This window comes from Platichthys flesus, chromosome 1, assembly GCF_949316205.1.
Source record: "Platichthys flesus chromosome 1, fPlaFle2.1, whole genome shotgun sequence".
NCBI classification, from domain to species: Eukaryota; Metazoa; Chordata; class Actinopteri; order Pleuronectiformes; family Pleuronectidae; genus Platichthys; species Platichthys flesus.
In genome coordinates this window covers 29,320,524-29,334,775 of record NC_084945.1, presented here as the reverse complement: position 1 = coordinate 29,334,775, position 14,252 = coordinate 29,320,524, and the positions used below count along the sequence as shown (strand labels likewise).

The window sequence follows — 14,252 nt, the reverse complement described above, 5'->3', positions numbered from 1 at the left end:
GTCCACGCCTCTTGGCACAGAAATCCAGGAAGTGACAAGAAGCCGCTCTCTGTGACGCTTCTACTACTCTGATAGTTGCTAAGCAAAATGTTCTCTTCATGAAAGGCCTTGACACCTCTGGTGCCATGTAGGCCATTGGAGAAAGGAATATGATGTTCCTGCTATATTCAAACAATGTCCTGTTGATGTAAACATTAGGATCCTCGAAACCAAAACAACGAGACAAAACAATGTCAACAAAGTCACTGTGTCCGACCTCCAGAACTTTATCAGACAGCTGCTTGAAACATATTTGTGAATGACTCTATGGGAATAATAGTTTAATACCAAAAGTTAGAATTCAGAACAATTATAAGATTCATTATTAACAATATGCAGCAAGAGTTATTTGTAATTTGAATAAAGGCCTTATATATGGTTCAAACTGATCATGCTTCCCCCCCCCCTTTAGTTGCAAATAGTTTCAGTCAGACCCAAATACCAGCTAGAATTTGAAATCCTAACAATCCCTCTTTTCACACCATTTAATGGTGTGAACCACTTACTTGGGATTTCCATGTACCCCTAACCACCATCCCATCCAGTGCTGTTCGGACATCAGTTTAAGAGTCAATGTTCTTGGATTTTAGCCTTGTGGAGATCCTTTTGTGGAATTAATACTTTCCGTTTGTCAGGTTGCAAGAGGTGCAGCTGTCACCGGATGGGAGTGGGTTGTGGAGACATGGAGCCCAGATCCCATAGATTGAAAGGAAACAAACAGAAAAGTGATTAATATGCTGCAGTGCGTAACTGAGTTTAAAGTTGATTATATAAACTTATATTTGCAAAGGAAAATAAACAAGTAATCAAAACAAGACATACAGGTAGACCCTTCTTTTGAGGTCAACAATTTCTTTAAGATTTTGAGGAGTAGTAGCCTAATAAGTGGACATTAAAAAATAAAGATTCAAAAAGTGGCAGAAGAGTGACAAAAATATTTGGCATTTCATGAAATATTAAATGATCAACAAGCTAAATTTCAATAAGCAGCAGATATGACAGCGTTTGAGTATTTGTGTTCAAACCATTCTCAAAAATCATCTGACTGCTTCTATACATGATAATTCAGAAGCTTTGACTTAAAATTGCCCTGTGTTAACACAGGAATCACATACAAAGGAAAAATGTGTTAGAAATGAGATTCAACAAACCGTTTCAGAGTCGACAGCTGAAACAGATTAAATAAAAGTTATTCTGACACACTTTTCTTTCATGATAAAATAATAAAAACATAAGTAGAGCTTAACAACACCTTTCAAATTAAGAGCATTGGATGTTAAGATAATTGGTGAAACCAAAAAATAAAAACCTTCTTCACTGAAATTAAGAGTTTAAAGTGTTGCAACAAAATTTAAATATGATTATAGATATGGCATTCAATAAAGTGTAAACAAAGGGCTTGTATTATGGTTTGTGCTTTTCATTTAAGATGAAACACGCTATGAGTTAAAGTGTTTTAGACCTATGGTCCTTGAATTGGATTCAGATTTATTCCTCTTTAAGTGGTGAAACATATTTATTTTCAGGCTTACAAGAGTCTTACAATAGTTACATTGAGGGTGAATCAAACTCCTATTCTAAATTGCCCTGTACTTGGTGGTCAGCGCTTTGAATGGCGCATCAGAAACAGGGAAACGGCCCATAGGCATTTGTATGGTCTTTTAAGTGTTGTGTGAATTGCATGTATTGTATTTGTGTACTAAGTTCTCTACCAGAGCTGTCATGTGTTGATGCCACCAGAGTATTGCTATGTTCTTCTGAGTCTGTTTCCTACTGATGTGTGTGGGTCCAGGGGCCTGTTTGAGAAATATCTGGGCTATTTTTGGATTGGAGATCTTCTCTGAGTTTGATCTCTTCTTGGGAGAGGGCCTCAGAGTTATTTGGGGCGTGTGTCCAATATTATTCCATTGGCCATGTTGATTCATAGGTGATGTCAGAGTGTTTGAGCACCTGAGTAATTTCCTTAAAGTTCAGAACTGCAGTGATGCTGTGGTCCAAGTTGACTTTTTAGGGGGTGACATATAAAAATGTGGCTAAAATGTCACCTATGATCAAGGTGACTGTTTTTCCTAATTCAATGCCGGTGAGGGTTTTGTTTAAAAGTGGGTATTGGGCTGTATTTATACATGGTAAGGGGATGGACTCTCCATTAGTTTTAAAAGGTCACTATGGGGTCTAATTGGGGGTATGACGTGACCTTCCGTGGACACTGGGCAACTTCATTGGTCATAGCCGTTGCCGTGTTCCCAGGTGGCAGTTTGCATCTGGTGTGGGTGCGGGGGGCATGCCTCTTCCTCGGCCTCGTCCTGGGGGTCCTCCGCGATGGGGGCCTTGCCCTCTGTAGGGGTTAGGGTTTGGGTTAGGTGATGGTCCCTCATAATTGCAGTCTCGGACCCAATGTTCAGATTGGCAGCATATGTAGCATCCAGTATTGGAGTTTCCTCTTGTTTGACCTCTATACTGACCACGGCCGTACCCCCTTCTTGGTCTGAAGGGAGCAGGTTGAACGTATGGAGCCATGGGTTGATTGTCTCTTTCGATTTTCATAACCTGCACTACTGCGCCTGCTATTTCCAAATGTAATCCTGAAACGGCAGCCATCTGATTAAGGGGCTCCTCCCCTGACCGACGAGTCTGCAGCTCTTGGAGTTCTTTCCGAACTTCCAGTCGTGATTTTTCCACTTCTCTGAGGTTGTTGCTTAGCTCAGCCACCTCCTCCTCACACTGTCGCTTCATACTGATTCTTTCGGTGTCTGCACTTCGCAGACTTTCTCTCAGTTGGGTGTTTGATTGGCTGAGAGTGTCTCTCTCTTTGCTGACCTCACTGAGGTTGCGTTGCAGCTCCATACTCTCTTTCCTGTGATTTTCTGCTGCGTCCTGAGTTTGGTTGGGCTGGCGTTTGCCGTTCATCACATCCCGTCTCAGTTGGTCTCTACTCTCCTCGTTCTCTGCGAAAGAAGCTCTGCACTGGTGCAACTGTTCAAGGGCAATATCAGCACGTGACTGAAGGTCGATACTTATCTCTCGTAGACTCTGGATTTGACGTTCGTCCTTGCAGGCTGCGTCTTCCAGCTGAGAGAGAAGCTGCAGCTGGTTGGTGGGGGTCTGGACAGGGGCGGCGGCCATCTTTCGGGATAAAACACATTGTTTTTGACAGGATATGATTTATTTGTCTTTATCCTGTTAATAATAATACCTCCAGAACAGCACACTCATCAGTATTCCAAGCAGAAGGGACAGACTCAGAATAAACCAGATCCTCTACTTCAGCCACTCAATGTTTTTGTAGCGCTGTGACATGTCGATGAATGTGTGTGTATTTTGGTTGGTCGGTGTTGGTCGTGGTGGTATGTCAGGGGTGTGTATCTCTGTCTGTTAAAAGCTAAAATCAGAATCAGACTCAAAATTCTAATTCAAAATCTAAATCTAAATCCAAATTATAACTAAAATTAAATTAAATTAAAATTAAAAACAATAACCAAAACAAAACAAAATATTAAACAAAAGCTAATTTTTTATACAATTATACAATTAAACAAGCAAATCCAATGACGTCAAACCAGTTGTAACCTGAGCTTTAATATCTTTAGGTTTCCCCAGGTGTAATACCCTTTATCAGCAACCAGTTGGTGTATAGAGGCCAAAATGGCAAAAGTATTCATTCAAAAGGTCTTATTTTTTGTATTTTGATAATTTCAGGCAGCACAGAATTAAGTTGAAAGTTTAGGTTGAATTTCTTATCCTCATATGACTGATTTGGTTCATCGCAAGCACATGAATGACTTCAGCTCTAAAAAATAAAGATAAAGAGGCAGAATTAGAGCATTTCAACAAGACTCAAACATGAATCCCTTTTTTGAAACAATTATCCTTTGCTTTCAGTTGATATGAAACAGTTGTTAGTTTATGCTCACAGACATAATTGATGATTGTTTCAACATAAATTGTTGCGAAATGAAGATACAAAATAAAAGGGGTGGAGTATCGATTTATATTAATAAGGAACAGATAGATTTTCCCTTCTCATCAAACTCGAGCAGAACAAAGCAGACCAGCTCTGTCTAGCTTCACAGGGCTCATTGCATCAGAGAATCAAGTTCTCCATACTAAAAAACAAAAACAATTATCGTTTCATTGTGACAAAACCACAGTTGAGGATGACACTTTTCAAGGGTGTAAATGGCTAATAAATATCAAAAAACAAAGAAAGAAAAATCAAAAAACATTACATTTTGACTGTACTCAGAGATGGACTTTTAAAGGACACATTAATGTGATTTTATAAGGTTCGGTTAATCACTCATCATTGAAGTTATATTACGAATCAAATTAATAAATTGTGAAGTATTAAACTGGTGTCTACTATTATCCCTGCTGTCGGGTAAAAAATAAGATATTAAATGATCTGATTTTATGTAGAAATTTGGAGGCCTAAACCTTTGCTCCTTTCCTCTAATGGATTGGATATATTTGAAAAATCTGAAACCACAAATTTGTGCCTAAAAAGTATAATTTTAACAATTAAGTTTGGAATTTATTACTTCTGAATGAGGCAATAGTAAAAAACAAACATCCCTACTTAGAAACAAACAACCAAGCCTCCTTATGTGGTCAATGCCAGTTGCAAGCTGCAAAGCGTTTGGCCTTCCCCATGGCTTTCAGACTACCAAACACTCTTATCTCCCTCCCATTCCTACTGTTGTGCACGTACAAAATCTTTCTATTCCACATCTCTTGCCCTCCTTTCTTTACCCCTCAGGTTTTACATTATATTATCCATCTCAGTGCAAGATTTATTGGATTGAAACCTCTCGCTCTTACAGATCTTTCTCCTTCCTAACCCTACCTTTATCTTTCTAGTCTTACTTCATCTCTCAAACCTTCAGTCAACATTCTTTCCCTTTCTTTGGCAAGTCCTTTACACATATACCCTCACATCCATACATATAACATACATTAAAATGGCAGGCATATATCGCCTCTAGTCTAGTTTTTTTATTATTTCTGTCTCTCTCAGTCAGACATTTCCCTCTCTGTCTCAGTCAGCAAGCTGACCTTGACTATTTTTCCTCTCCTCCTCCCTAGTTTTCACAGACACACTATTTTATTCATACTAGTTCATTCAGAAAGAACTCCCTATATTATATAATCAATATTAATTTATAATTATTATATTATTATATAGTAATTTCCCGTTTCCAAAGTCTTTATTCGTAACAGCCTTCCGTTATTTGTGCCCAATTGAAAATATGTTGTGTCTGACTATTAAAGCTCCTCTCTCGTAAGACCAGGCCAACCCCTACCTCCAGAATCACAATCATATTTGTATGATCTCGGCGTCTTAAATTTAGGACCGATTTAAGCAATGGTGGTTCTAGCTAGTCAAGCACCTCACTTTTGTGTAGGCTGCTCAACTTCCTCCAGAATCCCACACTAACTAACTTAGTTTGCAGAGATGCAACATTTGCTAAAGTCGTCTTTCTTCTTTTAGTCCCGATCACCGGTGTGTCTCTTCTCCAATCTGAATTAGTTTTAAGGATTCGTGCGTCACAGACTTATCTGTTGCGCCAAGACTCTGCACTGTTTAGACTTATTGCTGTTACAAACAACCTTTGTTCAATCCCTTGATTAACATTGCTTTGCCGTAGCCTTTCATTGCCTCCCAAAAACATTACACATATTATTTTACCTCCTTCTCCTCTCCGCACACTCAGAATCCATAACTAAACAGAATTTGTTTTCTGCTTACCTTTTGGTTTGAGTATGTGGAGAATCGATAGGAGCAGCCTCGGACCTTGGGGGTCTCCGGTCTTTCTGGTCAAAAGATTCCTCCTCAGGATCACGTCGGGGTCACCAAATTGTCAGGCGTGTTGGTTTATCCTAAATATGAGAAGAGCCGGACTGGTCCAATTTAAATATTTATTGAGATGCAATGAAAGTTGAACAACATAGCTTTGGACAATTATCACAGCCTAGGCTAATTAAGTTAGCAATAGGTAGTTAATAATGGCCCCGAACAAAAGGGGTTTGATATAGTTATAACAGTAGATTTAATATGATTGGTTATGAAAGATTGAAGGGGAGTCACCGCAAATCAATTTGGTTCTCCCTTGGTGCACAGGCATGTCCACGCCTCTTGGCACAGAAATCCAGGAAGTGACAAGAAGCCGCTCTCTGTGACGCTTCTACTACTCTGATAGTTGCTAAGCAAAATGTTCTCTTCATGAAAGGCCTTGACACCTCTGGTGCCATGTAGGCCATTGGAGAAAGGAATATGATGTTCCTGCTATATTCAAACAATGTCCTGTTGATGTAAACATTAGGATCCTCGAAACCAAAACAACGAGACAAAACAATGTCAACAAAGTCACTGTGTCCGACCTCCAGAACTTTATCAGACAGCTGCTTGAAACATATTTGTGAATGACTCTATGGGAATAATAGTTTAATACCAAAAGGTAGAATTCAGAACAATTATAAGATTCATTATTAACAATATGCAGCAAGGGTTATTTGTAATTTGAATAAAGGCCTTATATATGGTTCAAACTGATCATGCTCCCCCCCCCCCCCTTTAGTTGCAAATAGTTTCAGTCAGACCCAAATACCAGCTAGAATTTGAAATCCTAACAATATAGAGTGGGGAAGGGAGATCCAATCACAAGGGGTCACAGGAGAAACATTCAGGAAGCATTTTAATGCAAGATATGAACAGACAAACTGGATCTCTCAGGATGAATGTCAACACCAGGTCTGAACAGGGCCAGTGTCTCGAGTTCCAGTGCTGCACTATTGTTGCCCAGCTCTACTAAATCCATTGTCGCTGCAGCTGGCTCAGAGAAATTAAACAGTTCCCTCAAACAAACGTCTGACGAATCATCACTGGTCTCAAATCCCCAACAACTTCTGCCGAGCTATCAGCTACTGTTGTTGTCTCTCTTGTCCAGAGTCTTAAATAAAAGATAACCTCTAGAACTTGGCTTCTCACTCATTCTCAAGCATTCACTCACTTTTTAAAGAATCAGTTCTTAGAATTTAGAGACATCTAGGGGTGAAGTTGGATGTTGCAGCGGAGTACCCATCATCTCACCCTCCCCTTCCAAACATGAAAGATAACCTTTGGCAGCCTTCAGTTGTCATAAAAAGTCAAAAGGTGTTTAGTTTGTCTAGTTTGAGCTACTGTAAAAAAAAAAACATGTCGGCCTCCTTAGAGAGGACCTGCTCAGATGTAAATATAAAGTATTTAAGGTTGAAGAAAAAAACAAATCATACAGTTGAAATAGACACACCAGTGAAAACATCAGCAGGACTGGTACCAGCTGACTGGGGCTGAGAGAAGGGTGTGATTCCATGATGACATCATACGGAGAGGAAGTATGAAACGCAACATTTCAATAAAATATTTCACCAAATGGACTGAATGAAAAAGTCTGCGGAGCGACAGTTTTCATACTATGAGGGGACCTACTGACCCCCTTCAAGTAATCGCGGATAGTAAAAGCCAATAAGATGTATTTTAGACAATATGGGCCCCATTAAGTCTGGTGATTTTACAACAGTTGCATGCCAGAGTCAACATTTGCTGTAATCAACAACAACAAAAAATCTTGGCCCCACAAATCCTGACATAATTATACCATCAAGTTCAGCCAATTCTGTTGAGTTCAACAAAATGTTGGCAAACCTTTGTCATTGTCCTCCACGCTGCTGTTTACTAACCCTGTTTTGATTTGAGTTCACGACCTGTGTGAACATGAGACACTAGAAAACAAAGCTCATTCAGCTAACATACAGTATAAACACTCAGTAACAGATGCTATGCTGCCAAGATTGTGCGCCTGCTCTACATGTAGAACGTTGTCTGTCTAATCTCTCATAACTGCCATAGAGCCTGTCAAGCACCTATAGGCCTTTTGTGTGCGTGCAGTCACCTTCATGTCATCATTTTAACCCTCAACATCTTGTAGCACTTGGCAACGTACTACCACCATGTGTGTAACCCTGCCACGCTGCCTGAGCCAGTGTCTTGTCGCCATTGTCTTGTAGCTATTGTCTTTGCCTCATTAAAAGTTGACCACCTCATTACATTTATGTGCAGACGCTTCCTCACAAAGAGTTTATCCTGATCCCACCACCACAGAACCCCAGCCTTCTCAGCTTCAGGACTCGACGGCTGCTTAGTGCTGGTGTCAGCGCTCCTACTGACAGCAATTTGATATGGCTAGAATATTGGATTAACATATGAATGAGCGCACAGGCAGAAAGACCAGATTTGGAGCGTTGCATTGTTCTGTAACTGGAGAGTTAGTGGCTCCTGTGGGGAGGTTTACATTAGATTTCCATCAGAATGGAGCTTTTGTTCTTTTGCAGACTGAAGAATTGTGTGAATCAGTCTTGTATTGATCAGCCAAAGCATCTGTCTTGACAGCACAGATACAGTGTGTGCGTGTGTGTGTGTGTGTGTGTGAGAGAGAGAGATTTGTAGGCCTGGTAATACATTGAACCTTAATGATATATGAGCATGGCGGATATTTTTGCTAGCTTTTATAGTATCACAATTACATCTGTCCGTTTCAGATGATAATCACAAGAAAACTATGCATAAGGAAGTCTTAGAGAAAGGGTAAATTATGAATTTATAAAATAAAACATACTTTCATCAATTTATTCCTTCCAAATATGTATATATCAGAAACTGAGACCTGCGGAAACAATGATGTCGACACCCACATTCACTTCCTGATTGGGTCTTACTAGTCATGACTCGACTACCAGCAGTAAATGGTTAACGTTGCTAAAACTTACTGTACCAGTTTCACCTCAGGTTCAGCCATAAAAAAAGACAAAGACCATAATTATGATGGGATCAGACAAGTCGAATGCTGACGTTCCATCCCATGGCTTAGTATTACATTATTATTAGAGCACCAGGAGTAATACCACAGCCATCTTCAAACTCAACCTTTATTTTGATACTCACCTGTAAAGTTTCATGTATCTTGCATGAGGAAACTCAAACGCTTAAAAACTGCCTCTGCCGTAGATCCCTCTACGGCAGTTGTCTCCATTTTGCCATGTTGACACACATACACACACACACACACACACACACACACACACACACACACACACACACACACACACACACACACACATAAGATGAAAACAATATCATCCCTGCTGTCGTGCCTGGTATTGATTGCCACCCTCCCTCCTCAGTATTCACAGAGTACTTATCATTTGTCTTTTTAAGCTAATTATTGGCTGAATCAAACCTAAATGTGGGGTGGCCTTCAGTTAAGGTGGTTCACATGGGTGTTCTCCATCTCTCTCCTCTAATTTCCTGTCATCTCTATAATGGTTGTAACATACAAAACTTACTGTGCTCACACTAACTCAGCAGCAGAACATTCATTCAGTGTCAACCACTTGACTGTTGCAGGATTCCACATCTCTCCTCACCCCTCACTGGGTCCCATTGTTCAACACCATATGCTGATCACGTGCAGTGTGTGCGTGTTGTTGGGGCTGGTGGGTTGTGTCCTCTAATCTAGCCGATGGTGTAGCTCGCTCTCTGCCATCTGTCCCAATGTAACTAGAGCCAGGTGCAGAACCCTGCTGCCTGTTGCTACAACTGTAATTGTTACTAATCGGTGTCACACATCAGTTTGCAGCATTGAGAGCCTTTGTCTTGAGCTGAACCGTGTGTTGATAGATAGATAGATAGATAGATAGATAGATAGATAGATAGATAGATTACTTTATTCATCCCCGAAGGGAAATTAAGTCGTCATAGCAGCCGGTACATTTGAATACAATAAAATACAATACAATAGAATAAAATATAAAATATAAAATATTGCGGTAGAAAGAATAAAAACAGAAACACAAGATAAATAGGTAGATAAGGTGCAGTGGCAGGTAATAGTACTGATGATATGAAGGTAATGTTATTGTTAGACAGTATATCAAAAATAGTACAGCATATATAGTATATAATATATATTTATATATGATAGTAATTATACCAATATAATAGCAGTATATAGTAATAATAGCAGCAACAGTATATATAATAATAATAATTGTAAAATATAATAATAATAACATGTACACATGTATAAATATGTGTATATAGACTTATATATACAAAGAATATACAAAGAGTATGATATAATATATGATATATAGTACGGGTATAAATATAAGTATTTGGCGATACAATAGATAATATAATATACTATGAGTGTAAGAATATGTAGACAGAGTGTGCAAAAGACAATATTATTGTATGAAATGATGAATTGAGACAGGTATATTTAGTGCAGTTCTGTGATGGTGGCTCTGACAGAGGTCTGTGTGTCCTCTATCGTTCAGTTGATCCATGATAACAGGACTCATGGTATAGTAGCATCAGTTGAGCCTAACTACTAGTTATGTGATACATTTATTAATAAACAAATGTTAATAATCATTGGTTGTTATTTGTCGTGAATCTGGCAAAATGTCGCTGAAAAAATGTTGCTGATGATGCAGCTGATAATGTCATGATTCGCTGTTACTCTCTGTGTTATATCTTTGTCAACTGGTGTATCTGATTCCTAATGTTGAATATTCCTCCTTGGGCCCTGGGAAATGTGCGGGACATTTTTCACTATTCTAACTATTAGGTTCCCTTTGATTAAATGCATTGAGTAAGCTTTATTCACTAAGGAGTAGGGGTATGAACAAATAGAAATATATTTGCGCTCTTAACAGGTATAAAAAATCCATTTAATGTGTAATATTTGTATTTAGAATAATTGTAATCCATTATGTTACAGATAGCGGTTTTGTGTTACTTGCTGGTAAATTTAAGGTTCGTGACACATTTGAGTATATCGAACCATTAAGGAGCAGAATTACTTTTTATGACTGACCATTACATGTGTGTCCCTCTCCTGCTCTATGTGTCCCAGGTTACTGGCAGTGACCCATACTGGGTTCCCACCACTGAAGAAGAGTACCTGCACTTTGGTGAGAAAGCAGACTCTGCCAACCAGACGCTCAAATACATGAACGCTGTCCGCCGCCGTAAAGGTCTCTACGTGGAGGAGAAGATAGTGGAACATGGCGAGAAGCAAAGAACACTCGGCAAGAACAAATAGAGAATAAAACGCAGACGAGCAGCTTCTTCTGCCAGGCTGATGGACTCTGATGACATCCATCCATGCAGGATACTGTGATGCAGTTTCTGTGATACATGTATCACATCACTGCAGCAGAGGAACCATAGTTAAAACAGCAAACTGCAGTTACACTTTCACATTTTCTTGTGCTGCAGAATAAATATATTTGAATCTGATATTTGGGACTCTTGATAGATTGCACTGGTTGACACTTGATAGGAGATTCAGATGAAATATGAATAACATAAAGCAAGTATCACATTTAAAATAACAAAATTGTTTTCGGTTGCTTTAAAAGGCAAATAAATAGATTGCCAGCTATAATAGGAATGTTTGTGTATATTGATAATCATTGTGCATCATATGATCAATATAGACAGAGAGTATCATTTGGTATGAATTTTATGAAATGACACGTCAAGGTGAAGCATTACTTAAAAATGCACACAGAACCACTTGCCAAATATTCTATTTTTTGAAGAACAACATTACTACTGCTTGTGAATTTCGATAGTCTGTGCTGCCACAGACCTGTAGTTAAGGGTCAGTTGAACATATAAAAATATATAACAAAATGTACCCCCATTTAAAAAAGAAAAACATGTATACATTTCAGCCCTGACTAACCTGCAACATATAAGAATGAGATATCGTCCTCCGAGCTTCTGCTACAAATTGTTTGGGGAATTCTTTACAACTTGAATGGGAACACAATCAGACAGACTTAAACCCTGTTGGAACTCCACAACAGGGTTTCGATATGACACGTGCTCTGTGATCCAAGGCCTCGCAATTTATTTTGTCTACTTTTGTCTAAGACTCAATCATGAGAATTGGCCGAACTTGAGTAGAAAGGATATTATGGCCTTTAATTTATTCAACAGATTGACTTAGAGCATTATCTCATTTGTGTGATTCCTTCTTGTTGTATTTGCGATGAGGTCATCGCGAACACCAGGGTCATACCACCACAACATCACAGTGGTAGAAATGACAGTGGACTATTTCAATCAAGTATACAATTACATAAGAATCACCAATATTAAAAGAAAATTATGGTGATGGCAAATTAAAACTCAAACATGTAAATATCAACCCATGTTAATGTATTGTGGTCTGATACAGTAGCAGTAGAATATGTGCTGACGAGTATGGAGAGGTAAATGGTTTCATAACCTCTCCAGTCCTCCATTTCTACACTAATGGAATCAAACAGCACATCACTGTCTGTGTTCATGAAGCCTGCAAATAGCCTTATCCTGTTGTCTGAAGAAATACACTGAAAGTGGTGACCGTCGATAGCCCCCACCCTACATGTCCACTTAGTGCTAATGGTTGGTGAGCTCCTCCTGTGAGACCTTGGTTAATGCACTGGGTGGGACGGGCTTGTATTGCATCATGGAGTCAGTTACTGTCATGCATAATTGAAGAGCTACATTTACTCTTGGCAAAATCTTCAAGATTTGCCTTAGTCAAGTTGTCCAAATTAATTCCATCCTTGGCACACACACACGCACATTCCGTCTCCTGATTTTTTATATTTCATTACACAGACGCTGCGGCTTTCAAATTTAGGAAAATATGAATTTCTGCTGTGAAAAAGGCCTACAACATGATTTTGAAACTACATCTTTCTATACAACCTAATGTGTAATTTTCTCTTGGACAGCATCAATTACTATGTTGACAGCACCAAAGCAACTTTCAGCTAATCCACAGCTCACACTTTTCATTTCAATCTTGTCTGATACTGCTGTTGTTGCTCATTATAAAAAACTGTGTAAAACAAAGGAAGAAGGAAATGATTCCTAATTAAATTGAAAAATACAAAATTCCTCTCATCATTTCTCCTTCCTGACCAGCCCAAGTTTACTTTAAGCTGGAAATCAAATATTCTTTGTTTTAATCCATTTAACAATTTGTGTTAAAATACTGGACTAGACCTTGTATCCCATCATGGAGTCAGTTACTGTGTGTCCCCTGTTTTATAAGCTTTAAAACATGTTGTTACAGTGGGTGCCATGATATAATACCATTGATTTAAACAGATATATATATATATATATATAATTATATTTGTTTAGATCTTCAGAAAACTGCTTGTGCACTATATAAAAATTCTGCCATAAAATGTTGAAAAATGTTTTTGTCATTCCCCTGTACAGCACATAGGGTTTCCTCAGTATTTTGCAGCATCAGCATGGAGAGACCCAATAAGAATTTACCCTGGCAGGATACAAATAGTAAAGACCAACACAGCGGAGCAAGTTATTGTGGTGAATGCGGAGCAGTGGCTCCTCATATGTGTTCAGAGAGAGGAGTTTCGGCAAGGTCTGGCTGGAGGCAACTGCTCTTAAATTGATTGCCTTTGTTTCCTGTGAGCTGCGCTGGGCTATGCCATTACATCATTCTTCCACCCTCTACACCCTTCCCCTCATCAGGACAAAGCACACACACTGTTATTAGAGTTGGAGTTGCCAGTTCAGTGTACACAGGGCAGTCCAGTCGCTTTAAACCTTAACAGCCCAGTTATTGATTGTATGTGTTTGTGTGTAAGAGAAACCCTGGAAGAAACTATATTCTGCTTATCCAGATATTCTTATTTCTGATTTTTGTGTAGCTGACGGTAATCTCAGTCTCTGTCGATCTTGACTTTTTGCACTGTTTCTATATCAGATTGATAATTATAACCAAACAAGCGGGATAAGATCTAACTAAAATGAGGTAAATTATCTGATTTGGATGTACTGGTCTTTAATGCAACATGGAGGGCAGGACCTTTAATCTATACTGCAGCCAGCCATCAGGTGGCGATCAAGATGTGTTGCTTTTGCCTTAATTACCGGTCATTGACACATCATGATCAATGTGTCTGTGAGTGTTTGTGAAGCCCCTGAAAGCTCCGAACTGATTGGGGTAACATATCTTCCTGCTTCCATTTGCCAGGTTTAGCCTTTTATGTCTGTTTATCTATTGTTCTCATTCAACAGGCAGCCAGAGGTTTATGTCTCTCTCTAACTCTGCTGAGACCATATACTTTGCTGA

The 14,252-nt window shown here is 39.0% G+C and overlaps 2 protein-coding genes across 3 annotated transcripts in view; one reads left to right on the top strand and one right to left on the bottom strand.

The window, feature by feature from the left end:
• The window catches only part of efl1 (elongation factor like GTPase 1), a 93,378-nt gene extending 81,995 nt beyond the window's left edge, over positions 1-11,383 (top strand). The window contains exons 23-24 of one of the 2 annotated variants that reach the window (XM_062390891.1): positions 10,863-10,897; positions 10,998-11,383. In XM_062390891.1, coding sequence (XP_062246875.1) covers positions 10,863-10,897; positions 10,998-11,097 — 135 coding nt within the window. In that variant the 3' untranslated portion in view covers positions 11,098-11,383. The remainder of the gene's footprint in view (positions 1-10,862; positions 10,898-10,997) is intronic. The other variant, XM_062390883.1, reaches the window with a different exon arrangement.
• On the bottom strand, positions 1,355-5,930 carry LOC133955834 (rootletin-like). The gene is made up of 2 exons (XM_062390871.1): positions 5,789-5,930; positions 1,355-3,165 (listed from the first exon to the last, which is right to left on the bottom strand). The coding sequence occupies exon 2, from the start codon at positions 3,163-3,165 to the stop codon at positions 2,266-2,268; it is 900 nt and encodes a 299-aa protein (XP_062246855.1). The 5' UTR covers positions 5,789-5,930; the 3' UTR covers positions 1,355-2,265.
• Positions 11,384-14,252: the final 2,869 nt, after the last annotated feature.

Excerpts from the sequence above, each read along its gene's own strand:
- LOC133955834 (XM_062390871.1), bottom strand. The coding sequence starts at position 3,165 with ATGGCCGCCGCCCCTGTCCAGACCCCCACCAACCAGCTGCAGCTTCTC.